The 27,719-nt window shown below is 44.1% G+C and overlaps 1 protein-coding gene across 1 annotated transcript in view; it reads right to left on the minus strand.

The window, feature by feature from the left end:
• Window positions 1-10,091: 10,091 nt before the first annotated feature.
• The window catches only part of adamts9 (ADAM metallopeptidase with thrombospondin type 1 motif, 9), a 44,622-nt gene continuing 26,994 nt past the window's right edge, over window positions 10,092-27,719 (minus strand). Inside the window, exons 28-40 of the mRNA XM_030092557.1 lie at window positions 27,282-27,458; window positions 21,254-21,424; window positions 19,219-19,395; window positions 15,676-15,846; window positions 15,267-15,461; window positions 14,910-15,039; window positions 14,402-14,496; window positions 13,390-13,484; window positions 13,057-13,190; window positions 12,575-12,666; window positions 11,852-11,956; window positions 10,349-10,451; window positions 10,092-10,261 (exon numbers count right to left, since the gene is read on the minus strand). Of these exons, the coding sequence (XP_029948417.1) occupies window positions 10,362-10,451; window positions 11,852-11,956; window positions 12,575-12,666; window positions 13,057-13,190; window positions 13,390-13,484; window positions 14,402-14,496; window positions 14,910-15,039; window positions 15,267-15,461; window positions 15,676-15,846; window positions 19,219-19,395; window positions 21,254-21,424; window positions 27,282-27,458 (1,632 nt within the window). The 3' untranslated portion in view covers window positions 10,092-10,261; window positions 10,349-10,361. The remainder of the gene's footprint in view (window positions 10,262-10,348; window positions 10,452-11,851; window positions 11,957-12,574; window positions 12,667-13,056; window positions 13,191-13,389; window positions 13,485-14,401; window positions 14,497-14,909; window positions 15,040-15,266; window positions 15,462-15,675; window positions 15,847-19,218; window positions 19,396-21,253; window positions 21,425-27,281; window positions 27,459-27,719) is intronic.

The following is a 27,719-nucleotide window of genomic DNA, read 5'->3' on the forward strand; positions in this document are numbered from 1 at the left end:
GAGCTATAAAAGCCTTTTTCTAAACTCACAAAGGAAGCCTCCAGAAGTCTGTGTCCACTGACCATGTCTTATTCTGGCCTGTTGGAGAGGAAAAAGTTTGCTTTTTATTGTGAGACTGTAAAGAGCAGCAGTTAAAAGACAACATTCCTGAGCTCTCAGTCGCCCCTGCGAGGGTTTACTTTACTGGACGGTCTTTACAGTTCAGACCCTCCTCTCCCATTGTGGATCCTTTAAAGGGACTAAAAGCTGCTCAAATCCAGGGCTCCCACGTTAATTAAACAAAAGGCAGCACTAATCCCAATGCATGTTTTTTTCCCCTGATAACCACGCTGCAACAACAGATTTAGCCTGTTTTTATGAAGAAAACTTGCGTTAAAGAATTCACCTTCCAGCACATTGAATTTGCAAAATGAAATTCACCAGGGGGAGACCGAGCGTAATGAAACAGCAGCGAGGGGGGATGAGCACAGCTCCTCTTCCCAGTATGCCTTATTTCCTGTATTTTCATTTAACAAGACACTGCAATTAAAAAGGAATGAGTTGAGTTTAAAACTAATATTTGGATTTAATCTAATGGACCCTAAATTCAGGGCTGCGAGTTGCACTTGAGTAAAAATTGCATCCGTCAAAAAAAAAAAAAAAAAAAAAAAAAAAAAAAGAAAAGCATTTATATTAACTTCAGTTTCTCACAGGCTCTGGACTCTCTGGCTGCTTATTTGAATCATTTTTACCTTCTATTCTTCAGGCAGCGACACTCAAATTCTTTAGTAATGGAGGTTTTTTTGGTGGCAGCGTTTTGTTGTCACACAGCGATATCTAGTGGCCCCAGATAGTATGTGCCAATATATTGGTATAAGATATTGATTCTTTGTACAAGTCACATGATCAAACCGAATAAAATAGAAAGGAGAAGGAAAACGTGCAACTGAGCACACGACATTTTCAGGTGAAAACAGGAAACTTTTGTTGCGTTTTGGATGTTTCCAGGACTGCAGTGCTCACTGACAACTCACTATCCTTTATGTTTCTAGTGTATTGTGTGTACTTTAACTACAAAAAACAAACCACACCCACCACTGTCCCAACACGAAAACTACATCGTTTGTCAGTGTTTGTCGTTTCCATGTAAACTGCCATCTTTTTTTAAAACCCTGGAGTGTAAATGTATGTTACTGAAATGTTAAATTAGGTATGATAGTTCGGCCTATGTATACAGAGACACAACCACAACCTTTCCATCTTATCACTGTTCCTTATCCGAGCCATACTGGACCATGTCGAGCAGCGTTATGCTCCATCCCTGAAACCCTGAATGAATATCAGCAGCAGCCAGTAAACGGTCAGGGATGAGGGTGGTCCGACTGCTCCTGAGTGACTGCTGTTTATAAGAATCAGCTGACACAGATAAACTCCACGGTGCTCTTTAGGGCTTGCGGTGTGTGTTCTGCATCGCATTCCTACGACGGAGCAGCACACATTAGTCACACTCTTTCCCCCACTAACCCGAACCACCTGCGGTCCACAGCGGGGCCGCTTCTTCTCGCCAAACACAGTCGGCTGCACAGAGCAAAGCAGGCCTGAGCGGCTGCAGCGGCGTGACTGCAGGAGTGTTTGAATGTTTCAATGCTGCTCGAGTGTCTTCTACAGTAAAAAAAAAAAAACCATTGGTGGAGGGCAGAGGAGCAGAACAATGGCTTCCTAACAGTATTGTGCGTGGCTGATTCTATTCAAAGCACCAAGGCCTCCATCTGAAAGAGCTCCTCCTGCCTGGATCTCCACTTGAGTGAGTTGCTCTTCGGAGAATGAGCTGCATTCTGCCCAAGAACACAAATTCCTCATGGCACCAATGGGTTTCATATCAGTTTGTTTCCCCATTAAAACATCTGCTTAAGAAGCTCAGACCAGAGCAGTACCGTACCTCCATTTGTGCAGGGCAAAGCCGGGACACTGGTCTCCACAGGCGGCACAGGGCTGTCCTCTCTGCGGCTCATCAGCAGGGTTCAGCTGAGGACAGGCAGACAACAGGTGATGGTTCACAGCTTGAAGTGTAAAATACAGTGAAGAGAGGCCAGCCTGCAGCGCTGCACAGCTCAGAGTCTCTGGTTAACAGGTGGGTTCCAGCATCCACAACCCTCCACAGGCACTCAGGACATATTAGAAGGACTTTACTGTAACATCAACCAAGCCAGTGTATTTATGGAACTTTGATGCAGGTTACTGCTGTTCAAGTTGCTTCACAGATGCTGGAAGAGATAAGAGGACAACAGTAAACACTACGAAAGAAACGAGGAAAAGCATCAATAAGATTTACTTTAATTCAAGGCTGTCAAAAATATTTTAGCCCGAGGCCACATCCAGCCCAGTTTCACCTTGAGGGGTTCAGACTGGTAAAATCTTTGAATTTAAACTCCAAAGTTTTTGTGATGAAATTTTTTTTATTTTCACAAAACTGCACTCCCAAAAACCACTACAATCTAGACTAAATGGAAACAAATCTACTGATAAATGTAATAAAAACAAGTTCTAAAACAACAGAGGGAGAAGTGGTGTTAAAAAAAAGATTAGATACATGAAAAGATCAAATTTAAAATCCATAAATGTCAACAATAGCAGAAGACAAGCAAAGGAAAATCTTTTGGGGTTTGAAAAAGAATGTGGAAAAGCATTCAAAGCTACAGGACATGAGGGAAATTGGTAAATAAGACTGGATATAAAATTATTTGAGACTAAAAAGTAGTAAAACTTAAAAAAAAAAAAAAAGGTAAAATATTGAAAGGACCAAAAAAAGTTCAAGACTTGGTTAAAATTAACTGTAAACTTAAGAATCAAAGAAACAGAAAAAAAAGAAAACTAGTAAACAAGGCAAAATGTAAAAAAAAAAGGGGTATAATTGAAACAATTATCAAAAAAGCTGTTAACTAAATTTTTTTAAAACACCCTTAAAATGACAAACAATGGCTAAAATGAAATCATTTCAATCCTGTAAATTAGATTATTTTTCAAAGTCACAGCTGAGTGAGAAATGTTTGACAGAGAGAAACACCTTCATCTTTTCAGTTTGGGTCTTGTGCGTAATGCAGCTCGGTTACCTGATCCTCTTAGTAACGGAGCAACACCACAGACCAGGAGAAAGAGGCGCACTGCGTTTATGAATCTCAGAAAAAGTACATTTTTCCAGCTGAAAAGGAATAAAAGCACCAATCAAACCACATGTGATGTGAGCCTCACCGGTCTGCAGGAGTCTCTCCTCCAGGAGCTGCGGCCGAACATGACGCGCAGCAGGACGCGCAGGACGCACAGACGGAGCCGCAGATCAGCGCGCAAACGATCAAAACGCCGACGACGTTCCACCCCCGTCCTCTTCTCGTCCAAACACTCGGAAAGAGAGTGAGTGCGGTCTTCTCCTATTAACTTCTCTCATTGATTGCAGCTGGCGGAGTTCCGGACAGCAGCTCCACCCTGCGCCCCTCGCAGCCAATGGCAAACCGCTCCAGAAACGTCCAAAAGGCACAAACTGTAATTATATTTGGCGATGCGGAACTAAATAATAGTGGATGAGAGCTACCCGGGGGAAAATAACAGACCAATCAGTGAGGAAATAAATGGTTTATATATATGCACTCTCCTCCAAACACTGTTTTCATTTGATTCACACCAGTTTCGTGGCTCCCAGCTCAGTGGCCCCCAGCCTGACTGCGAGACATGTCAGAGAAACAACTCAACTATGGAGACTTTAAAAATATTCACAGTGTGTCTTCACTGTAAGGTTTTGCTGATGTATAATGTTTCTATAGGCAAACTGAGGAGAGTTAAGACTTAAAAAATGTTGGAAACACTGCAAAATCATTAACAGTCTTAACTTACTTGCTCTGTTCATTCCTGCTCGTTTATTTGCCATTCTTATATACTGTTTTATTAAAGTTTACTCTGAGCACCTCTGTTCATTGTTCAGTTTTTAAGCTCTCTTTATTCTTGTTCATTTTATCGGACTCAGAAAGAGTTTCTGTTGCAGAATCATGACCACATTAAGGTCACACATTCACTGATTCACACACATTCAGCACATCACAACTCAACCATCTGCTGTGAAACAGCTGTGAACCTTTCGTCATGTTGCTCCATTTTCTTTCACATTGTTGTCTTTTTACATGTTGTATTTTCTTCTCTGGCACAGTGAGAGCTCTACAATTCAGTTCTATATTGTGTAATTATAACAAAGGCGATTCTGTTCTATTCTTCTATTTTAATTGTTTTTATTGCTGCTTTTTATATTGGTGTTCTTTTTTTTCTGTGAAAGGATTTTGCTTCATGCTGGGGCCAATCACAGCACAGACACAAAGAGATACACACACAGACAATTTAAGGTCACTAGTTATATTCAATTCCATTTTTTTGGGAAACGGAGGCACCCTGGAAAAAAGTGACCCTCATTATTATCTATCTTCTGTACTGCTTTATTCTGTTCAGGGTCTCTGGAGCTGTTCCCAGCTCACTGTGGGTGAGACACAAAGGAACAGACGAGCACACACACACACACAAAGGTTTTTGGACTGTGAGAGGAAGCTGGAGTACATCCACAAACACACACACACACACACACAGGGAGAACATGCAAACGGCACACAGACAGGCCTGGCAGGTATTTGAACCCATGACCCTCTCGAGAGGTGGGAACACTGACCACTGCACCACCAGGCAGCTGGTTGTTGGTCACAGTCAGTCTCTTCTCATGTGCTGCATCACATTTTCTCAGGAAGCATCCAATGGTGACTGTCTGCTTGTTTCTGTCAGGAGCCCCCCCCCCCCTTCCCTGTAGAGTCTGGCAGTTCTGACTCCCTCCAGCTAGCGCCAACCATTTATCAGCAAAAGAAAAGGCTTTAGAGCGCACTGACTCACAGGCAGCTTCACCGAGATGTGTTTTTACTCCGTGATTATTATTCCTCCACTCTCAGCTCAAGGCCTCGCTCAGACCCGATAATGCGGCTCTGAAGTGGAGCCGTGAACAATGCTCCGTGTGACACAATAGTCGTGGGTGGCGTTTAACATTTCTCTCTATTGAACACAAATTACTCCGCCGCTTTCATGTTGGTTTTAAATGGAGAGGCAGTACAGCGTGAGTGTCGGAGCTGCGTCACACATCTTCACCGGCCGTCCAGTCAACATTTCACCAACAAAGGGTCTGAATGGCTCTATTTTTGAAATCTACTGATAGAAAAAAAAAAAGCAAAGTGAATTAAAAAAAAACAAACCCACATTATGTTTTCATCACAGCATTGAAGACATGTTGGAGCAAAATAGCATCCAGGCTCATAATCTGACCAATGGAACTGAAATTCAGTGTCTCACCTTATAGAGAGCTAAACACACTCATATCTGAGAATATTTGATCATCTGTATCTCTTTAAGCATCTCTCCAGTTCATCTGCTGAGGTCCCGTTTACCCAGCAATGTTTCAAGTGAAAATACGGATAGTTTTCATTTCAGAAAAGTTTTGTGTTTCACTGTAACATTTTGAAAATGATGTCCGTTTACATGGAAACAGCAGAAACGCTGAAAACTAGTAAGTTTTCACGTCACGCCATTGGTAGGTGTCCATTGTTGCACACTGAAACAAGGCATTTATCATCTTATCTTCACAACATGTAGCTGCACCTGTTTGTAATTTGACACCAGCATCTTCACACTTCACATGTGGCTTAGTGCGTCTGCATTTGTCAACGAATGAAACTGAAAAAACAGAGAACGAGCCCGTAAAGAGAGTGTTCATTGTTTTTATGACTAATCCAGTTGCACAACTTCTCCTTGGTGTTTTTTATTTTTTTAATTCTTTGCCAGATTTTTTTTTTTTCTTTCACTTGTCACTGAGAAACAAACAGACGCAGCCGTGCAGGTGTCGGCACTTCAAAACCAGCCGGATACAAAAAGAGGCGGTGGGAGGATCTCTGCGCCGTCTCGAGGACACACTTCCGACCCGGAGGCGTTCGGTCGCACCAGCGAGGGAAGGCAGCACAAAATATTCCCATGATGCATCTGAGGGTCTGCGCTTAGAACATAACATCTAATCTTTCTTCTATATACTGTAGTCAACAAGGTGAAGTGGTCCGATACCATTAAGGCCCTGTTTATATGACGACAAAACACGATAAACGTGAACAATGGCGAGTAACAATTTTCACTTGAAAACTTTTTATAAACAGTATTTCTTTATTTCCTGCTTTTTGATGACGTCTCAGACGTCTCACCAGTGGACTGATGAGTCTGTCAGGGCTGATCTGGGTTCGATAGGCTTTGGCTTTGGAGGTGGTGGAAATGACAGTCAGAGGTGTCGGGAACACGGAGTTCAGCCGTTCAGGTCACGGCGCTAATCCTTGTGGGAAGGTCTGTTCGAGCGAAGTGGAGGAAAGACACATGGAAATACTCACAGGATTCCAGTTCAGTCAAAAAAGCATGTGTGTGTCCACTTCGGACAAAATAAATGATATTTACCACTTTCCAAGTATCGGTTGGTCGTTGTTTTAATGAGCCGTGGTAAATATGACCTGTGCCTCCCACCATGAGCCCTCCTGCATTATTCTACCCTTAACGCCTTCCTTTTCCTCAATCAGCAGTAATCGCATAAACACACAGCTCCACGGACGGCGTTTTGACCGTAATGGAGGTGGCAGGGAAACACCGGCAGAGCACAGTACCACTTAGCTCCGAGGAAGCTGCAGATTCCAAACCAGAGGGCAAATTAAGCCGGTATTTACTTAAAAAGGGGAAACAGAGTGAGTGGTGGTTAGTGAGAAGCAGTAAAAGAAGGAAGGTGCAGAGAACCTGAAGGAGCCCTGTTAAAACTCTGGAAGGATTTGTACATTGCAGAGCATTTAATATTTTTTGCAGAAATTGAAACACTGATAAAACCCTGAACATACAGGAAGAGCTTCTTAAATTGAATTTTGCTACACTTATAGAGGATGCAAGTGTTTTTCACAGCTATCAACTTGCTGAAATGCTGTTTCATGAAGAACAAAAAAGAGGGGAACAGTGAGGGTTGTTCTTTCAGCAGGCTGACCTCCACATACTCCAGTTTCGACAAGCCCCGTGGAGCTGCTGAAAGCCCCTCTTCAGTAAATCTTTCCTTTTCACACGTTGGCTCAGCCTCTGCACAAGAGCCGGTTTTGCTGCGACTGTCTGACGGATGTTTGAGGAGCTCCGTCTCCTGCTGCCACGAGTCACCTGAGAAAAGCTGGCGAGGCAGCGTCACGCTCCTGAAAGGACGACCAGAGTCTGAGGAGTCTGAGCTGATCTACAACAACACCTCCTTCCAGTTTTCCATGGAGCCCCCATTAAGATTGTCACAAAAACACACTGCGCACCCCTTTCAGACTCTCACACCTTTGAATTAAATAAAATATAATAAAGAATTAATGTTTTAAGGATCCAGAGACCCTGAACTGCTATGTCATTTTGTAAAAGAGATAAAAAAAAATGTATTAATTCAAACTTTAATAAATAATAAAATTACTGTATGGATAAACTTTAAAAATATTTATTTGTTTCACAGATTCTTTATTTTCCTCAAAGTTTTTGTTGCATTTCTTTAAACTTAAGACTAACTTTTACTCCAGTTTTCTAAAGCTGTATCCTAGTCGGGGAAAGTGGGTACTGACAACCAGAAATGTTTCAGAAACTCTGCATCGGGGTGATAATTTTCAAATCGTTATGGACTTTTAACTGAGCTAATGTGCTCTGTCCATGTGTTCAATAAAAATGCAAAAACGGTGCTTTTCCCACTTGAAATGCTGCATAAACGGACGTTTGGAGACTCTGTGTCGTCTCTCACTTTGCTTGATTACCCCACTATATGTGCTTCCTCTGGCCCTCCTGTTTCTCCTTGACGTTTATTTCCACATTACAGTTTACATTTAGGTTTTAATTCATCATTTTTTGTGAGAAGCTTATTCAGTTTATAGATTTACTTGTTGATTTCTTGAATGGGTGTCTGCACCCTGGGTCATTTCCTTCCAAAATCATTTCCATTTTATTCCTCATTTAGGCGTTCTTGCGCTGAACAGTGAGTTATTCAGTGTGACAGCTTATAGATGAGCTGATAACACACTGATATGAGCACAGGGACTCGATTCGAGCTATAAAAAAAAAAAAAAAACAGGACTGAAGTGTGTCATAATAATTAGTTAGAGGTGGATTTTTATGGGCTAAACATTAACCAGACCTGATTTTATTTTACAGCCGGTATTAGCAAGGCGTAGCGACGCACCAAGGACAAACTGTGGAGAAAATGATCTATTGGTGTGAAGAACAGACGGGCAAGTGTGGAGCGCATGAGGCCTTTTATTGCTCTCTGCAATCGTCGCCTGATCGGCCCTCATACATAAACCATGCTCTTCATGTGGCAGCAACGAGTTTAGACAGTCTATACACACACACACACACACACACACACACACACACACACACACACACACACACACACACATATAGAAATGCATATAAATATATTCATAAAAAAAGGAAACAATGGAAATACTGTATGGTAATTTAAGGCCAAAGCTAATGTACATTCACAAAAAACAGAAAAAAATAAATATTTGTGTATAAAATCGAGACGAGCATCAAGGCACCTTGCATTGGTTAAAAGCTAAGAACACACAATAAACATGTAGCACGAGTGTAAAATAACACCTTTAAATATAATCCCTTCATTTCTGACACCTGAGAACGCTGTGGACTGGGTTACATTCGGAGACTGAAGACGACGAGTGCTTTTGACAGTGAGACACAAACTCGGTCCTGCTCTGTGTCTTTACAGTTTTCTGTTTAACACTGTGTTGAATTCCCTTTGGCAAACATTATCAGTGACGGCACTCAAATAGCACCAAACAGTTAAAAAAGAAAAGGCAAATATGGCTTCTTAATCAGTCGTTGAAGAAGAATGTCTTTTTCTTCGACAGTAACATCCTTCATCACGAAAGACTCAAAGTACCCTGGTATTTTGAAAAACTAAGCAGGTTACAGGTTCAGTTCTGGACAGACTCGAGGACGGAGGAGAGGACTGGAGGCGCAGCATCTGGACGGGGAGCGCGCTGCAGGGCGGAGGGCTCGGCAGTCTGAGAGGCGTCTCCAGGGTCACACCGCCGCTTTTCATCTGACGACTACCGGGACTTTAACACCCTGAGGTGATGCCTCGGCGTTCTGCCTCGCTCTTTCAAGTTGCTCAACAGTAAGACTGCTTGAGAGGAGCTAACGACTCTCCCCAGTTCAGATGTCTCTCATGGCTATGTATTAAAAAGTTTGCTGATCTGAGAGGTGATAGTAAACAGATTTTCTGCTGTTTCCAGAGCTGACTGAATCAATACATCTATAAAAGTGGCGGAGACGACAGCAGTACAGTATAGTGATGCAATAAACAGGTACGGAGCTCTAGATGAACGAACGCCTCGTGTTCCCCCAAAAAGACAGAAGTGATCATGAGCAGCTGTCATGATTCTATGGGGAGCGTGAGCATCACGGTATTGATCAGAGTTCTGATGGTGTATCAATACTCACCTCTCCATCTGGACTCACAGAGATGTAATCATCCTTCATCTGTAGTCTACATGACGTTTCACTCTCTAATGCTGGCATGCTGAATCTTAAGTTATGTCAATGCTGCTTCTTTGATATAAATCAATAATCAATCGCCAATCATTGTTGGATTGAAACCAAGCTTGACAAACACGATCCTGTGAATCCAGACTGAAGTCATTAAAACTGTATTTTAGAGAAGAATCTCTGTCTTAAACTGGTATAAATCCAGACGAGAGCGAGTTCGACCTGAGATGTAAGCGAGGACAGACATTTATATGTCCTTGTAGGAACATAAACTTTAAAGTGTGACCACTTGGAGACCCCTCACTGCAATCAGAGCCACGGGATGGGTGGAAAAACAAACAAATGGCTGGAATACATGTGAAATGAAGCAATACTAAACAGTATTGAGAAGTGAAATATGTGAAAATATCCACAAAGTAAGGCACTTCTGGAAAAAAAAATCTCATGAACGGCAACAGTGTGGTGTTTGAAACACTTAAATTATATCATATACAAAAATAAATGGCGAATACAATAAATAAAAGACTTTGTCCTGATATGTACAGTACTTACACCACATTCATTTACAATATGCACATGAGGAGAGGGGTTTGACCCGGACGAGGACCGTAGCACCAATGAGGAGGGACGAGTTCACACTATGATCCCCTGAAGATCAGTGAAAATCCTGAAGCAGAAAGACACACTAGTTTTCAATAAAGTTGTATTTCCAGCTCAGAAATGTCGGGTTCTTAAACATTAAAGCTTCACCCACCTGTTTCACAGCTCTACTCCACTGTGACGGGCAGAGTGCGGCCAGAGGACGGCGTGCATTTCCCACAATAACCTCCACACATTCCTGACACTGTGCTGCCATCCTGTGGACACACCGGGAATCACACGAGTTACAGCAGGATTTTACAAACACACTCCAAACCTGACATGTGTCATAAACCACATTACAGCCACAGATCAGATACCAGGGCTGAGCATTTCCCGAGTTCATGAGGAGCTGAAGCTCTTCAGATAGTTACTCTCTGATGATTAGAACCTTTTAAAGGTGCAGTCTGTAAATTAAAAAAGTAATGCCACATTGGGGCACTGGGTGGCAGTAGTGAGTCACTGTAGTACCCAGTTTAAGTTTTAGTTAAGAATTATCTAAAAAAGCTCCAGTGACTATTGTTTGAAACCTTTTACTGGGTTAAGAAGATGTTGGATTAACCAGACCGGACAAACTGTGGCTGCTGATCATAATAACTGCACCATGACAGCAATGAATGAAAGAAAACACTTCCTATATTAACTATTCCGTCCTGATACAAGTGTTGTTTCAAAAAATAATGAAGTTTTTTTTTTTTTGTTTTTTTTTAGTTTTTAGCTTCTCTCCTATGTAATTCTTTCAGGGAATAAACTACAACAAATGCATCCATTTATCAGCAGTAACACACTCTCCACTGTGTGTGCGCTGCTGTTGATGCAGAGTGGATTTTAAAGTGAGTTTACAAACCTTAGGGGCCAAAGGTATGAGAAAAAAACACCTGAAGGAGAAGTAAATGCAGTATATGTTAGTTACTTGCAGGTGGGTTGCTGTGTATTGAATGTCCTCTTCCTTTTGTAAAAGCAGATTAAGACAGAGGCCCACCAACCAGGTATGAAATGGTCAAACAGCTTCAGCTCGCTCCAGGCTAATTACTGAGCGGCACTCCACCAGCATCATCTGCATGCAGCACAATGCCGGTGAGGAGAAACCAGAACCGAGCCGCCTCGGAGGAGACCACTATCCCACGGCTTGAAAGCCGCAGCGTGCACCAAGTGTTCTGTCTGCTGTTCGCTGGAGCGCCGTCGCCGTCCCACTGTCACCGCCGGGCTGTATTTAAACTGCCTGCAGGGCCCGGAGTGGGCCAGCTGGCTCTGGATAACAGGCTGACAACACTCTCTGGCATCGCCGCCGCCTCCTCTTCTCCCCGTGCCAAAACCCGCTCCCCGCTCCATCTCCATTTCAAAAGTGGACGGTGAGGGGCCACTTGAGAGCGCAGCTGCTTGATAAAGGTCCTTTTTTTAGCCGGTTTATGTGGAGAAGTGGAGCTCGGGAACACTGAGGCCACTCGAGGCTCTTTGCCCACTTGGTGGTCTCGAACCCCGGGGAGATGAAGAAGAGGGGACGGAGTGGAGCAACAGGACTTCTTCGTCTTTGACGAGGGATCAAATCCGCGTTTTCACAAAACACACTGAGCGAGCCTTCACTGGAATGTGAATGGAAGTGTGTGTGAGCGCGTACCTGTGATTTGTGTATATTGGCCACGGCGTAGTTTCCCTGGGAAATCCAGGAGACGCCTTCAGCCACCATGAAACCCGTTCCTGACAGGTTGATTCTGAACCGGCCCTGGAGGGAGGAAGGGGGGAAAACATTAAAAAATAATTAAGGAATAGCAAAGTTTCACCACTTTGATGCTTTTAGGAGCCACATTTTCAACAAGTGGCAGAAAATTTAATGTTTTTTTTTGTTTATTTAGGAATCGTGTGTCTGGAGGAATGCAGTTTTTGATACTGAGCTTGGATTTAAGTGCTGAGGACCAGGAGTAAACGGTAGAATTCACAAGAAAAGCACAAAACTGAGAGCCAGAATGACTGAAAACTGTATAAAACACAACCATATGAACTATCAGACCAAAGCAGCACAAAAGACCTGACTGGCTGAGGTACAAATGGCAAAATGAAGCTTTGGAAGAGTTTGAAAGAACATTTGGCAAAGCCAAAGGCATGAAATTGCTTTTTCTTTCCCAGATTAGACCTTTTTGACATATCGCAGCAAGAAAGCTTCAGGTGAATTTAATATCTCAAATAACAACCACATTATTTTCATTGTGTTTCTCTCCAAGGCCGGGGTTTTATGCATGCCTGCTTGCCTGACACCCGATTGAACCGAGCCGTCGCTGATGTTATTCGTCACGCCTGCGCTCCTCCGGTTTTAATAAAGGTAAACGGCTGCTTGCTCGCTCACCTGTGGACAGCGGGCGGCGCTGTAGCAGTCCCCGGCTGTGGCGAATGGAACGCTCTTGCCTTCACGGGTGACGGCAAATTTCCAGTCCGTGGCTGAAACACAAGGGAAACAAAGCGACCTGTTGGAACGGGACCTGAGACGAACCCGCCTGCGCCGTAATGACCCGACGCTGTGTTATTTACCAATAAAACTGGCCCTCGGTTTGAGGGTCAGCCAAATAGCAATATCAGTATAATTCCACCTAGTTAGAGCAGTTTCATTTAATCCCCTCAAGCCTTGTAATTGTGTGTCGGTTAAATGAACCTTAAAGACATCTTGAGCCCATTAACCTTCATGAGCGCGGACATAATTAAATGGCAAAGGAAGTTCTCATTTGAGAGTAATGTGGAGTTAACGCTGGCACAGGATGCTGCTGCTGCTGCTCTGTGTGTGTGTGTGTGTGTGTGTGTGTGTGCTGCTTGTGAGAGCGTGGGCACACTCACTGATGATGCTCATCTTGCTGAGGTCCAGGCGGACTCTGGAGAAAGTGGTAGTGCCGGCGGCGGAGTAATCTCTCCGGCAGTCGCAGTCGTCTCTCCTGGAGCCGTTGGCCGGACACTGGGTGGGGTCGTTGAGCCTGGGAAACCACACACACACACACACACACACACACACACACACACACACACACACACACACACACACACAGGCATATACGCAGAGGAGACCTCAGCTCAACTTTACACTTGTGAGGAATTTCTTCATTTGCAGAGGAAACAGCAGTGCCAGCAGTCGGCTGGAGCAGTTTTCATTGTTATCCTCTCTGAGCTGTTCACCTGAAGCCATAGATCTCAGAGAAATTCTCCCCTTCGCCAGTTGTCAGGGTGATGTACTCCTGCGGAGCCTCCGTCTGCATTCCTGCACAGTAGACCTGAGGGGGGAAGAAGCCGAAGGGAAGCGAAGGTGGGAGACCAGACGGGAAAAGGGAAGGTGTTGAGAAGGTAGAGGGCAGAAAAAAAAAAAGAAAAATGCTGATCAAGGGAAGAAAGCTGAAATTACACTCACGGGCACTAAAAACCCAGAGATGTGTGTGTGTGTGTATAAATAAACTGATAAATCACAACACAGTCCCTAAAAGTGACCCAACCCAGGCAATTCTTCACTGTAAACCAATTTCCTCTGACTGCGCATTATGAAACCGACTGCATCTCCTCAGAAAATGTGCACGTAGCTGGAGGGCCAGAAGAATGCCTAAACACTTTCTGGGAGAGACAGTTTTCCTGTAGTGAAGACAAACACACACACAGAGACAATGTAAACACTGCAGCAACTGCATTCTGCCTGTGTTTATCCATCCGTATGGGTTCTATACTGTCTGGGAACGGAGGGGCTCGGGCCACGGGCAGGCCAGCCACAGTCCACCTGAACTCCACACAGACACGAGAACAGGAGTGTCCAACACATTTTGATCCAGTCCAGTGGGCTGGGTCTCAGTGTGCTCATCTTATCAAATCAGCTTAAAAAAAAAAAAAAAAAAAAAAAAAATCAATTTTCTTTGAAATTTTTCAATCTGCTTGTTATTTTGGCAGGCCGGATTGGAGATGCCAGTTTTGGTCCACGGGCCTTATGTTTGACACCACCTAGAATCCTAGAATCGAACTGGAGTCCTCTGCTTTGAGTGCAGACGGAGTCTCCACTCGGCCCTCTGCTTGTGTTTAAGTCATTTGAAACGTGAAGAGGAGAAACTGACTGTACGTCAGTGTCTGTTTAAAAAAAAAAAAAAATCTGTTATGGCTTCACAATCTGTACTTGGTGTCACGGTGAGGTAATGGGCCGATATTATCTTACCTTGAGTGCTTTTCCTTGAACGCTGAGAAAGTGTTCGCCGTCTGGACCGGGGCCGTTCGCGCTCTGGACGTCTTGACAGCTGAAAGGCAGATGACCTTGAAGAAGACACAGAGGAAATAAGCAGCATTCAGGGGCGAATCTCTCTGCACAGGGCTCAGAGATTTACACTGCGCACGCTGCAGACGTGCGCCCGCGGCACGCACGCGCACAAATTTCAGCGGTTAAGTCAAGTGTGGAAAATCGCTTCATGGAATCAAAGAAAAACGAAAAGCCACTCTTCTCTTTGATGTCCCATGGTACCGAGGGGAAGTAAATACACTGAGCGGCGAATCTTTATTGCTGGCTTCACATCATAAATATTTCACTCCAGGCATAAATCTCCGCAGCGATGGCCGAATCGTGTCGAGCCACACCTCATGAAGGATTCTGAGCTGCTGCCGGCCTTGACCTTTGGTCAAGAGGAACAGAAGAGGGGCTCGAGACTTTTTGGCTTTTTTTCTGCACTCACAGCTTGGATTTCTGCAGACTTTTCGGGCTTCTGGCACGGCTCCTCGAGCACACCTGCTGCTTTTCTGACCGTCTGCTGACACACACTGCACCGTCCTCTCCATCACGCCGTCCCCACAGCTCACCGAGCACTGACGGAGAGAACCGGACAGAACCGGAGAGAACCGGAGGCGTGTGAACGTGAAAATGATGAATGATGGTCTGTCAGCACTTTTCAGCTTTATGTCACAACACGTCTAATAATAATCATCATAATAATACTGTGCAAAATACGTGCTATTTTTAGAAAGACAGACTTGATCCTCTTGTAATAACGTGCCGATAAACGGCGCGGCAGCAGGGAGGGGCGGAGGCTCACCGGTCCCCAGATTCCAGCCCTCCACTCCTGCGGCTGCGGGCACGGGTCCAGGTTACAAGGCATGTAGCTCTCGGGGGGGGTCCCGGGGCAGTTGGACAGAGACTGATGGCCGTACTCATAGTTGTCATTCTCCACATGCACCTCGCTGCAGGAGACCAGGCGCTGGCGGTAGCCCTGGCCACAGCTGGCTGAGCACTGGGTGAGAGAATAAATCAGAGGAGAGCTTCTGAGTGGAAACATCGGCTTCTGTCCATCATCTCTGCACCGCCGGATCTACAGGTGATCATTTACATGAGTGGCCTTTTTCTAAATTTTCAAATAGTCAGGTGTTCCCCATTTACACTTTTTGAAGATCCCAACACCTTTGATTAAATTGTGCCATTGAGACGTGATGATTCTTGACTCTCACCTCCGTCCACTCTCCGGTGATCCAGACGAACTCACAGGCGTGAGTGTTGCAGCTCTCCAGCTTGGGCGGTTTGATCTGGTTGACGCAGTACGTCTCGTGGACCTCCTGCTGGCTGTGGTCCACACACTGCAGCGCTCGCTGCCTGCGGCCCGACCCGCACGACTTACTGCACTGTAGAGAAACAGCACGGCCGTGCAGAATCATGAAGGTGTGGTCTCCAGGAAACCTCGACTTTACTCTGTACTATTCCAAAAAAAGTTGAAGGAACCTCATGACACAGTTTATTTATTGTATTCTTTAAAAATGAGTTCCATTTTTTGAGGATGAACTCCTTGAGCTTGCACACTGTCTTCTTTTTTTGCCAATTTTTCAAAGAAAAAGACGCATTCAGCTCTAATTTAGTCTTTTGCGTCAATGAAGCCACATTCTGTGAAACTCTCTTGGTACATTCTGTTTTTTGACGGATTACTCTTTTAAATCTCTGCCTTTTCTCTTTCATTTCCTGCTGCTTGCTTTGCTAACTTACCTATGTCTATGCTGGAGTTCATGTTCAATGCATTCATTCATATTTTTGCAGTATTTTAGAACTTTATGAAACTTAAATGCTGATCAGAGTCGCAGGGCACTGAAATCTATCCCAGATAACAATTGGCGAGGGCAGAATACACAATGGGAAAGGTTTCCATTTATTGATATTTCTAATACACTCTGCTAAAAATTAGTAGCTTTGAGACTTACATGAAGTAAATACTGACTCGCCTATGTTTACGATATTAAAACATTTTATACTCAATAAATTCAGAACCTGCAGTGTTTAAATTCAAGCAATCAATCGATTAAAATGGATAATATGAAATAACAATTACTTCAAATGTCACTATTATATTAGAGCTAAAACTGGTGTGCAACAGGGTGGATATTATGTAAAGGTTTTTTTTAAATAGTACCAATTTCTGCCTCAACAAACATTATGATGGTCAGGAAATTCATGATTTATCAGAAAAAATATTCAAAAAGGTTCATTAGCAGTGGAGCAGTGGTTTAGTGTGCCCGTCCAATAACAATCCAATAAATCACACCATGTCCAACCCAAACCCTGAAACTAACAAGTGAGTGACCCTGGATTTCCATACCACTGCAGAAAGACTGTCAAAGTGTCAGACCACGAGATTAGTGACCCCTTGTTTTCCCCGTTTCTCCAAAGAGAAATGTTTCCATCAGAGCTTCACAGTTCAGCACACCATAACATCTCGTAACATCCAGGCTTAAGTGGTTAGTCAAACAATGCGGCGTTCAGCTCTGTAAATGTCAGCGACTTCAAACGCTCCACATTTAACAGGAGCTCAGAGGGGCTCCGGCTTGCGTCACAAAGAGTTCCTGGTGAGCCGTGTGTTGTTGCAGCTCCAGCTGGCCTTCATCACTCTTAATATAGGGAAAACTGTCAAAACAGCTTAAACACGTTGAGCTGCGGCGCTGTGCTGACAGGTACTCCAGTTTTAATATGCTTTTGCTCGGCGATGATAGACCAGCTTGGATCTCCAGGCTTCAGAAGAAATGATGATGTTGGTGAGAGCTGTACAGTCTCTGATTTGTGGAGTCGGTGGAAGTGCATAAAATGCATAGGCATTTTAATTGGGACACCAAGACAGGGACCTCCAAACACTTCCCTGGACTAATTAGACTCTCCTTTCAGAAAGACATTTCATGCTGCTCCATGACCCAGTTTCAACGTTGCTTGAACACCGTGAAGAAGAAACTCCTTCTGCAGTTGGCTGCTTGAGAGAAATCACCGGGACCCGTAGCCTCGAGCATAAAGAGAAGCGCTGACTGTTACACTGTGGGATGATAAACTCTGAACACAGCCGATACAGAGGCAACCGAATGGTGAAAAGATGTGGAAAACTAAAACTGAGGTTAAAGGAGGAACCCACTAAACCTTGAGCTTCCCACTGGAGGTGGTCACAGCTCGCTACAAGCAAACATAATGTTTTAAGTAAAAACACATTGTTTTTTTGCATTTTAATTTTAGAAAAATTTTGCCCAAACGCGGCAACATTTTGAAAAATATGTCCATTTACACGAACATGGCAGGAAAGTTGAAAACCAATATGGTTTCATGCTGGGCCACTAGAGGGTGCTGTTGGTTGTTTGTGTAATGAAATCACACAATACACAGGCAGAGAATAACCCCCGATGCACACTGGATGCGGTCCGGCTACGGAACGGCTCCGGTCCGGACACCGCAGCTAATCCGTAGTCATTAAAATCAATGCTGTGATGCACACCGGCCGCGGTCCGGCTCCAGTCCGGCTCCGGTCCGGCTGCGGAGCCTCTGCGGAGCTCCGGTCTCTTTCCGCAAAGATCCTATTTTTCCGCATGCCGGAGCCCTACCGCGTCAATTCAGACAGAAGCAAGTCGGGTGCCCGGAAGGAAACGCGATACGTGTTCCAAAATAAGTCACTTCAAAATAAAATCTGTGTCGTGTTTTTGCCTTAATATTCTATTTTTTTTACTTCTTCTGGTAGAATACTGAACAAACAACGTCATGTAGTCATTATACGCATTAGAAGAATGAACGGTTTTGCACTTCGTCACTGCTGAGAAGCCAAATGACTCCAAAATGGCTCAAAACAGCTCTGTGACCGGAGCAGCTCCGTGTTGCCAGATTCGGCGGGTTTGTTCCAAATCAAGCGTCTTTTTTGAACACGTCGGACAGGTTGATGAAATGATTATGTGTTTATGACGTGTTTTTTATCATACAAATACGGTTTTAACGTGCATTATCCGAGACGGCGGTTTGGGCTGCTTTCTATTGAGTAAAACGGGTTTCAAATTGTTTAAGGGGGATAACGACAGATCTGGCAACCTTCTTCCGCGGACTGCGGAGACACAGTGCTCCGGTGTACCGGACCCGAGCCGGACTGGAGCCGGACCGCATCCAGTGTGCACGAGGGGTTATACACAAATCCACCATTGATGTGCCATTGTTGTTATTGTCCATCTACATGTGCATGTGCAGAAGTATTTGGCAGCCACAGTGCGCATGCGCAGTAGCAGCATTTTATTCTATGATAGCAATTAACTAATGCATTACTAATATAAAGTAGTGCAGTTGCTCCAAACGTGCATCCATGCATTAAATGCTGCTCTACTTTTGGCTGCAGCCGCATGAGAACCGTCTGTTTGTTGTTTGTGAGTCTCATAAAAAGTTCGGGTAATGGCCACAGGTGCACATTTTACAACTTTTTTTTAAAAAGCACCAGAATTCTCCTTTAGCTAATGAACCGAGCCTGCTGGGTGGACGAGAGAGAGAGAGAGAGAGAGAGAGAGAGAGAGAGAGAGAGAGAGAGAGAGAGAGAGAGAAAGAGAGAGAGAGAGAGAGAGGTGCATCATCTGACTTTCATCAGGAGCATGGCGGCTCCCCCTCTTCCTCCTCCTCCTCCTCCTCCTCCTCGGACGGAAGCGGCGGCTCTCCACTCCACTGGAGCACATTCATCCAGGGGCCGGGCCGGGTGAGGCACGCGGCCAACGCGGGGTTCTTACCGTCTGCCACTCGCCTTCCCTCCAGCGGTACCGGGAGGGGCAGTCCGCGGCCCGGCAGCTCCGGCTGGACGGCGGCCTGGAGCGCGGGGAGCAGCCGCTCTCCGTGGGGCTGCGGCGGTCGCCCACCTGGCAGAACACGTCCCGCCGCTGGATGCCGTCTCCGCACGACGCCGAGCACTGGAAGCAGAGCAGGGAAAAACTCAGAAACGCCCCATTTCTTCATGTAAGTTTTTTTTCTTCTTCTTTTTATTAAGTTACTTTACCTGCAGTCAGTTCAGTCTATCAGCTTTCTAATGATGGAAACACACCTGTCCTGTTAATTAGTGGAATGTACCATTTACCATAACATGTACCATAACGTTTAATATCCTATTTATAAACAGTTATTGCTTTTTGTTTATTTCTAATTCATCATGGGCATATACACTACTTGTGGTGACGTTCTGCATTTCACCTTCTGTTCCTTTAATTTTTCTTTAATATTTTTTTCAGAACTTATTAAATAATTATGTCCCTATTATGATACAGATGGTTTAGTCGTTGCATGTGAAATGAAGATAACATACAATGCAGGCAACAGTACACAGATGTTTTAACATACTTGACTGTTCAAACATTCAAATGTCGTGAAAATATATCAAAATGCAATAATACAGGGATGTTTTTAAGATATTTGAGTGTTTTGATAACCTCAACCAAGCCTCGGCGTTCATATTTAAGTCGATTCCATATTGGTGCAGGTTTGTACAGATGGGGCAGATGCTGGAGTTTTTGGGCCGTGGATGTTTTCTCAGTCTGTGTCCAATCCACATCAGCAACGTTTCAAAGGAAAGCACGTCTTTTATGCCGTAATACGGAACACATTTGCACGGAGAACAAACAGAAAGAGAGAGAGGCTGTGAAGAATGTGTTTTATTTTCTGCCAATTCGGCACAGCCCGTAACCTCTGACGGCACAAAGCACACACGCTTTTGCTTTTCTTCTCCCCCGGCCAGCTTTAAACTTTCTTTTCTCGGTTGATAGAAATGTTATTTTACAATAACCACTTTTTGACTTGTCTCCTCCTGAACAGATGTGCCCACCTCTGACCCAGCCTGCTGCATTGACGTTAACATGCTGGATTATTCAGTACTTGTGTAAGAGCATCTAATTTATGTATGAATGAATTCAAGATGCAAGTTTGAGGTAAATTCAGTGAGAAAGCTGTGCTCTTGCTTGTTTCTATGTTGTTGAGATTAAACATTTTCTTTGCATTAAATAAAAAACAAAACAAAAAAAAAACATCCTTTTCCAGACATATTTACGTTCCTATTCTTCTGTAACACAATTTGGAGGATCTGGGCCCCGACGCAGAAGGATGCTTCACTGAGAGCTTCGTGTGGAGAGTGTCTTTTCCGTCCTGCCCTACAGCTGTTTCCAGCAGGCGCACATCCTCTGTGAGGTGTGGGCAGCAGATGTGTCTCCCATCTCAAACCATCGAATTGGGTGAAAGAGGATGAGAAGAGAGAGAGAGAGAGAAAGAGAGAGACAGACTCCTAGATGGGCTCCCCAGGTGCACCTTGTGAAGGTGTCTGGCACGACGACGTGAGACGTCTGCTTCCAGTAGCGAACAGACCAACATGTGGTTCCCATTGGAGAGGCAGAAAAAAAATGTGGAAGGTGAGGAGAATATATCGAGATGAGATGTGTTGATTTATACTGACTGGACATCTTGAAGAGAAAAATCCCTTTTGGTGTCACATGTGCTGCCCGAAATGCTGTTTTAGCGCCACCTCGGTCTCAGCCGCTGCTGCCTAACAAACCACAGTGTGTTGTGTAAAAGCGCTCTGCCTCAGTTAGTGGCTTGGCATGGTGCATTAACAGTCAGGTTCAGCAACACAAGCTTCACACATATGGACATACTTGACAGCAAGCTGGTAAGTATTAAAGTGGAGAGAAGGAGGGAGGGAGCATGTCTACCAGTGTGAGAACGACCCAGAAAAAGAAAGGGGAAAAAAAAAAATACATGTTTAATGGAGGGTTCAGAGAGTCCTACCTCTCCCCAGTTGCCCGTCTTCCACTTGGGGCATCGCCCCCCTCGGCAGCGCCTCTGCTTGCTGGGTTTTGGAGAAAGGTGCTGGCAGCTGTCCTCCGGGACGGGACGGCCCGACCCCGTCACGCAGCTCACCTTCCGGGTTTTGAAGCCCCGTCCACAGGAGGCCGAACACTGCGGGACGGAGAGAAGGAGTCACATTTTTAAAAGAGAATGAAGTGATGTTTTTTGTGTTTGGGTGAGGTGGGGGGGGGTCACAACGCCTTTGGTTTCTGCTTCTCAGATGTGTTAGTGACATATGTAGGCAATAAAGGAGAAAAAAATGTAAAAACTGTAAATCATCCCTGTACTAGCACGTCTTTTGTTTGCCTAATAAAGAAGAAAAAGATGTGTGAGCAGCTCGACCAATGGCGCGGCGCGCCCGATCACACCGGCAGCAGTTTTTTCACGTCCGGGTTCACAGAGTTACTGAAAAGTGTAACTCAGTGTGACAGGCCCGACACACACACACCCACACACACACACACACAGCAGCATTACTGTGGGGAGCAGAAGGCAGGGACTGTGCTGGGATAATCAAAGAGGGGGTGGGAGGGAGCTGGGATGAATGGGAAGCGACAGGCCCAGGGTTGAACGAGTGCGCGGCCCAGCATGTGGCTCTGTCCTGACCGGAGAGGGACCGGGAACATGCCGCAACCCCTCACCTCATTCAGGGAGGAGAAAAGGTAGGAGGCCTCACGAGGAGGGGGGACGACAACGGATATATAAACAGGAAACTCATATCCTGATCTAAACTGTGATCTGCTAGAATTGCTTCAATTACGCTGTCAGTAGATCCAGTAAATAAAGCTTTTCACACCAGGATGAGAATCCAGACCGAGTCTAAATGGCTGTTCTGATGTTTGAATTTGAATAAACATGATCTTCACTGTGTTGCTTGTTTGTTTTTTTTTCTCCCTTAAAGCACTGAGGAAAAGTCACTAATAAATCAGTTTCGTGGAAGCATCACTAAAATAACAGCCTAGCTGAACTAAGCATGATATCCATGTCTGTGAGTGTAATCACAGGGAAAGTGGTTTTCTAAGTAAAGGTTGGAATCATTGAAAGGGTTGACATTTACAGGCTCAGTAATCTTTCCAGACTTCACATTTATTTTTTACAAGGGTTTTCCTGCTGTTGCCCTGAGCAGAAATCCCCTCGATACCTTGAAAATGGGTCAAATAAAAACACCAAGGGGTTCATCAGCAAACCCTCCACCCTCAGCCTGGGCTTTGTAAACTTCACCCACAAGTTCTCAAGGCTGCTGCGAATAGCCATTACGACTTCCACCTTTGTTTTACACATTTCCTACTGCATCATATAAAGTTTTATTGACATCATAATGTGCTTCGAGCAAACTGGAGAAAGCCGTTCGCTAATCCCAGCAGTCTGATCTGACTAGTAAACACAGTTCAAAAGACGTTTTCCATTCGTGGGAGTTTTCAACACGGAAGCAGAATTAAAGCCCGCGTCTGCACTATGTGGGATTGACCTCCCGCTCATCCGCCCCCCAACCCCCCCGCTTTAGTGTCAGCACAGTGTTTGGGAATTCTATTGAACATCATTTTTGTTGTCTTTAACCCGGATCACGGGCAATTTCCCAGAAGTCTGCCTGTGTGGATGGGATGAACCGGGAAGGGGCCTCTCACCAGATCAAACATCACCCCTGACCCGCCAGTGCACCGCGGCATTGTCTTACTGATGCCTCCACACTGTCCCATTGACGGTCAGCGGCCCCCACAATGGTACAAATGTCATCAACCTATGTTAGATCAGACTGGAGGGGGGGGTTGGCGCTAGTCAGGCAGGCGTCCATACTCATTCCACAAGAGCAAGGAAAGCATGTTGGTTCACTGTCACACAGGAGCAAGATTTACCTTATTAGAAACAGCTTTGAACTCCTGACACAGGCTGTAAAAATCTGCTCACTGAGAGAGGTCAACAGAGGCCCCGGCGACATAAAACAACAAAGATATTGCTCACTGATTTGTGCATTTTTCATTCAGGAAAAACACTCCATTGACTCGACCCGGATCGGGCACGGCTTCACCCCGACTCTGTTTTTAAATCTTTTGCCAAAGCCATAGGTAAAACACCATGTCAAGCAGGCCACTTCCTGATCCACAAACACTGTAATTACCATAAAGCCTGAGTTGGCGATCTGGAGTTAAACATTATGTACCGGGCTCAGCAGCGGGAGCGCCAGGATGCAAGCAGCGAGGCCATTAGGGTTAATGAATGTTGTTAAAAGCTCACACTTGGATCAGCTATCTCTTCCTGTTTCCTTATTTTTTTTAAACATCCAGTGTGTGTAGCTACAGTAAGTTGGGTTTTCTTTGACATTTTCCTGATAAACATATGCAACGACAGTCGTTTGTTCAAGTAAGAACGAAGAAAAGCCTTTGTTAGTACCTCTACTTCACTTTAATCGTAGCCTTTTTTCTGGAAATGAACAGAAATCCAACAAATCCATAAAAAAAATTAAATATTGACATAACATTATGATGAATGAACAATAAATACAAGTAATTACATAAATATACAGAAATATTCTTGAAACATAGACTAATACTGCCATTTGTGAATAAAAGACATACAATATGCTTATTTCAAGAGCCTGTTGGTGTGATGTCTGTGGCTTACTGCGTTTTTTGCACAAAGTGAATTGACCACAAGGAGTCAAACTAATTGGGAATACTGAGATACTTTGACGACAATGTGTTAATGCCGTGCTCTACTTTCACTGATTCAGCCGAGGTTTTGCAATCGCACATGGGAGTTATTACAAGCAATAGTTCTCATTAGTAAATGATGTGTGGTTAAAAAAAAAACCAGAAAAAATAGATGTACTCACTGCTGTGTTAACAGGCCCTTAAAATAAGGTGTGATGTCAGTACAGACATTTATGACCAGGAGGAGTCAACTGGGTGGGCTGCATGCAAACGTTGCCCCTAACCACAGATTCTGGATTAGTTTTCACTGTCTTCAAAAGGATGGGAAGCATTACATGGTGGGAGATGACACACACACGCACACACACACACACCTCAGATCTGTGTTTAGGGCCATCAGCTGCACAGGGGAGCTTAAACCACTCATGCTTAATCTTAAACCAGCCAAAATCCCTCCAGTGCAAGGGAGAGGAAGATGCGGCGGCGGGGGGGGCAATCATAACAGAGACTGAGGTAGACACATTAGGTTGGCTCAGAGTGAGAGCTCTGGATACAAAACGCCATGAACGTCCCCTGTGGTCAGAGGTATCACATGTACAGACATTGAACAGGTCGTCGATTGCAGTCCTGGTCCAAAGCGTGAGGCGACTGACAGAAAACACACAGCCTGGAGTGGGTTTAATGACATGCCCTGGGTTACTGTGCAAAACTGGCATCAAAGTGAAACAATACAAATAACAAAATGCATCCCAGACAGACATATTGGCACCCTTCATTAATAATTGGTTTCAGAAGGTTTGGCAGAAGCGCTGACCTCCATATGGAGGCTTCTTGCACCTGTCTGCTGCTGCATTCTTGACTCTCTTCCACTGTGACGTGTTCGAGGTCTGTTTTATCCCGGCTCTCTTCGGGGTTGCTTCAAAGCAGTTTTTACTTTTTCAGTCGTTTCTACGTGCTGGTAAACGTCTTCTTTTCACGACTCAGAGAGAGCTAACTGACATCTTTCTTGATCATCACCAGATTTCAAAGTAATGTACGAAATTTAGTGGCTCCGGCTCCACATGCAGCAAAATGCAAGTTGAAGATTGTTGAGGCATACATTGAAAGATCTTTGGTGATTTCGCTAAGTTCTTTGGAATAAACGTGTGTTTAAATAATATCTCTCATACTGAGAAAACTGAACTAAGCTAGGCATACTTCATCATCCCCTAGGGGAAATTCCTTTTTTCCACATTTACCCATCCTATTTCAAGGATGCAGTGGGCAACCACATAAAGGCGCTCCAGGGAGAGGATGGGGGTCAAGGGTCATGCTCAGGGAACCACAGTGGTGACCTGTCCGCTGTGGGAACTGAACCAGTGAACTCCTGATCCTAAGTCCACTTCTAGCATTCAGGTCACCACTCCCCCAACATGCAACAGTCTGGCTTCAAAGCAGTTTAAAACTCACTGATTGGTGAATTTTCTCTGAGTGAGCCCTGAGAACGAAGCACAGGGACAACTTGTTTCTTACGTTGTTGGAAGAACAGAAAGAAATCAATTAAAAGGTGCCAATACTCGTGTCCAGCAACACTCTGCATCCATATTGCTTTTGCACATTTTTCTAACTGCGACTGAAGCAATGTATTTCTATTCATACATTTATTCTGAGAAGAATTTCTAAATTCTGTTTTCATGATGAATTTAAGTTGTGCCAATAATTTGGACCAAGCCTGCAAAAGTCAAGCAAATTAACTGATGGACTTTAGAAAGAAGAAGAAGAAAAAAAAAAGACAATTCAACATATAATAATTAAATCTGTGATACATTTTGTATTCAGCTAATCAATGTGATGCGTGCACAAAAGAACTGAAAAGCACAGAAGACGCAGCATTGAACAGTGACACGCCACAATAAACAGCTAACCGACAGAAAAAGTGAGTTTTCTTCCTTTTTTTTTTTTTTTTTTTTAGTGATATCTCCTATCTCCCTTGTTTGGCCAAAGCACCACTGTTGTGTAAGTTATTGTTGTTTCATGGCTAGTTGACTTGTGTTTAGTTCCAAGTGAGGTATCGTTTGAGCATATAGCATAAAATAACATATTTAGCAACTCCAAGTACTGACTGTACAAAGCAAATATTACCTAACACAATATAAATACACTCATATCAAGCACCTTTGAAGCGGAGAGCTCTGACTTGCTGCTGTTTGTGGAAGAAAAAAAAAACGTGGGTCCAAACCCTCCGCCAAACCGGGAACACAATGGCTATTAGAGCTAGCTAGCATGAAACTGGGCAGACGCTTTATTTCACAGAGCGCTCCTTACTGCTGGTACTGGACGTTTCAGGCACCTTTGACTTTGCGTGTCTGCGTGTGTGTCATTATTCTTTTTTTTTTTTTTTTTGGAGCGACAACACAAGTGTTTCACAAGCGTGAACTGTGAAATAAAGTGTCTGAATGGGATTAGTACATTCTCTACAAACCACATGTGCCTTGAGACAGATTGAGTTCTTGATACAATAGCCACTTCAAAAAAATAAAATAAAAATAAAAATACAATGATGTAAATATAATACAAAGCCCAGGTACAGTCCTATGTAGCGAGGTGCTTTTCATGCTCTGAACAGAACATTCACTGTATCGTGTAGCACCACAGGTTTGGAAATGGCGGGCCATTCTTTGGATAATAAAAGAACAAGGCATTGTACTGTATATTCCTGATATACAAAACATTCATCAGTATTTTGCGTATGAACAATGATTGGCTATATGTGCGAATACAAAGAGCTAAGACACGATATAAATGACTTCTTGTTGGTTTTCTTTGTAAAGTTAATGCTATATACAGAGATAAAACGGAGAAAAAAAATCTTAATAAATTATCTTTAAAAACAATATTTTACAAGACTAACTTTGATTGTGATACAAAAAGATCCTGAATTTTCCAAAAAAAAAAAAAAAAACTAATAAAAAGGCTCAACAACAGTTTTATGGTTACTAGCACTGACAAAAAAAAAAGAAATATTCTAATGGTCACAGCTGTCACTGAAGTATTTTGTGTTGTTGTACATTTTTTTGGCATAAGTGCTTATGTATGTTTTTTTTTGCCATTCAAGTGCCAGAGAAAATCTTTTTTTTTTTCTTCCAAATGTCTTGAGGAGACGTTGACCGACCAATCACAGGCACCAGGGATGGAGCAGGAAGTGGAGGTGGTTAAAGGTAAGAGCGTGACACCTCCAGAGCCAAATAAAAAAAAGCACCACGATCATCCTGTTCCCCCTTCGCGACGACATGCGTTTGAAAACACCGACAGAAAGCAGAGAGTATTTTTTATGAGCGTACCGAGCTCCATGGGTCTGCGCTCCAGTGCGGGCTAGACGGGCACGGCTGAGTATTGCACTGCTCGCGATCCGGCGGCTTGTCGTGGATCTCGCAGCTCAGGTCGTTGAAGCGCTCGCCGTTGGGACGCTGACACACCACCAGCCGCGTCTTGATGCCGCCGCCGCACGGCTTGGTGCACTGGAGGCAGACGGAGAAAAACACCAGCGCTGATCAACCAATGGACCTGGAGATCTGGGAAGCTAAACTGTGGGGTGTCAAATATAAGGCCCGTGGGCTAAAACCAGAATGCAAAAGGCTCCAAAAGCAAAAACCTCTTCACTTTTTGACTTTGGATTGTGTTTTTTGGATATTTCACTGAATTCTGCATCAGAAGGTTTCAATAAAACAGACTTTGTGTCGACACTGAAGTAATTTTCATGATAGTCAATTAGTTGTTAT

The sequence above is a fragment of the Salarias fasciatus genome, chromosome 5, assembly GCF_902148845.1.
Source record: "Salarias fasciatus chromosome 5, fSalaFa1.1, whole genome shotgun sequence".
Lineage (NCBI taxonomy): Eukaryota > Metazoa > Chordata > Actinopteri > Blenniiformes > Blenniidae > Salarias > Salarias fasciatus.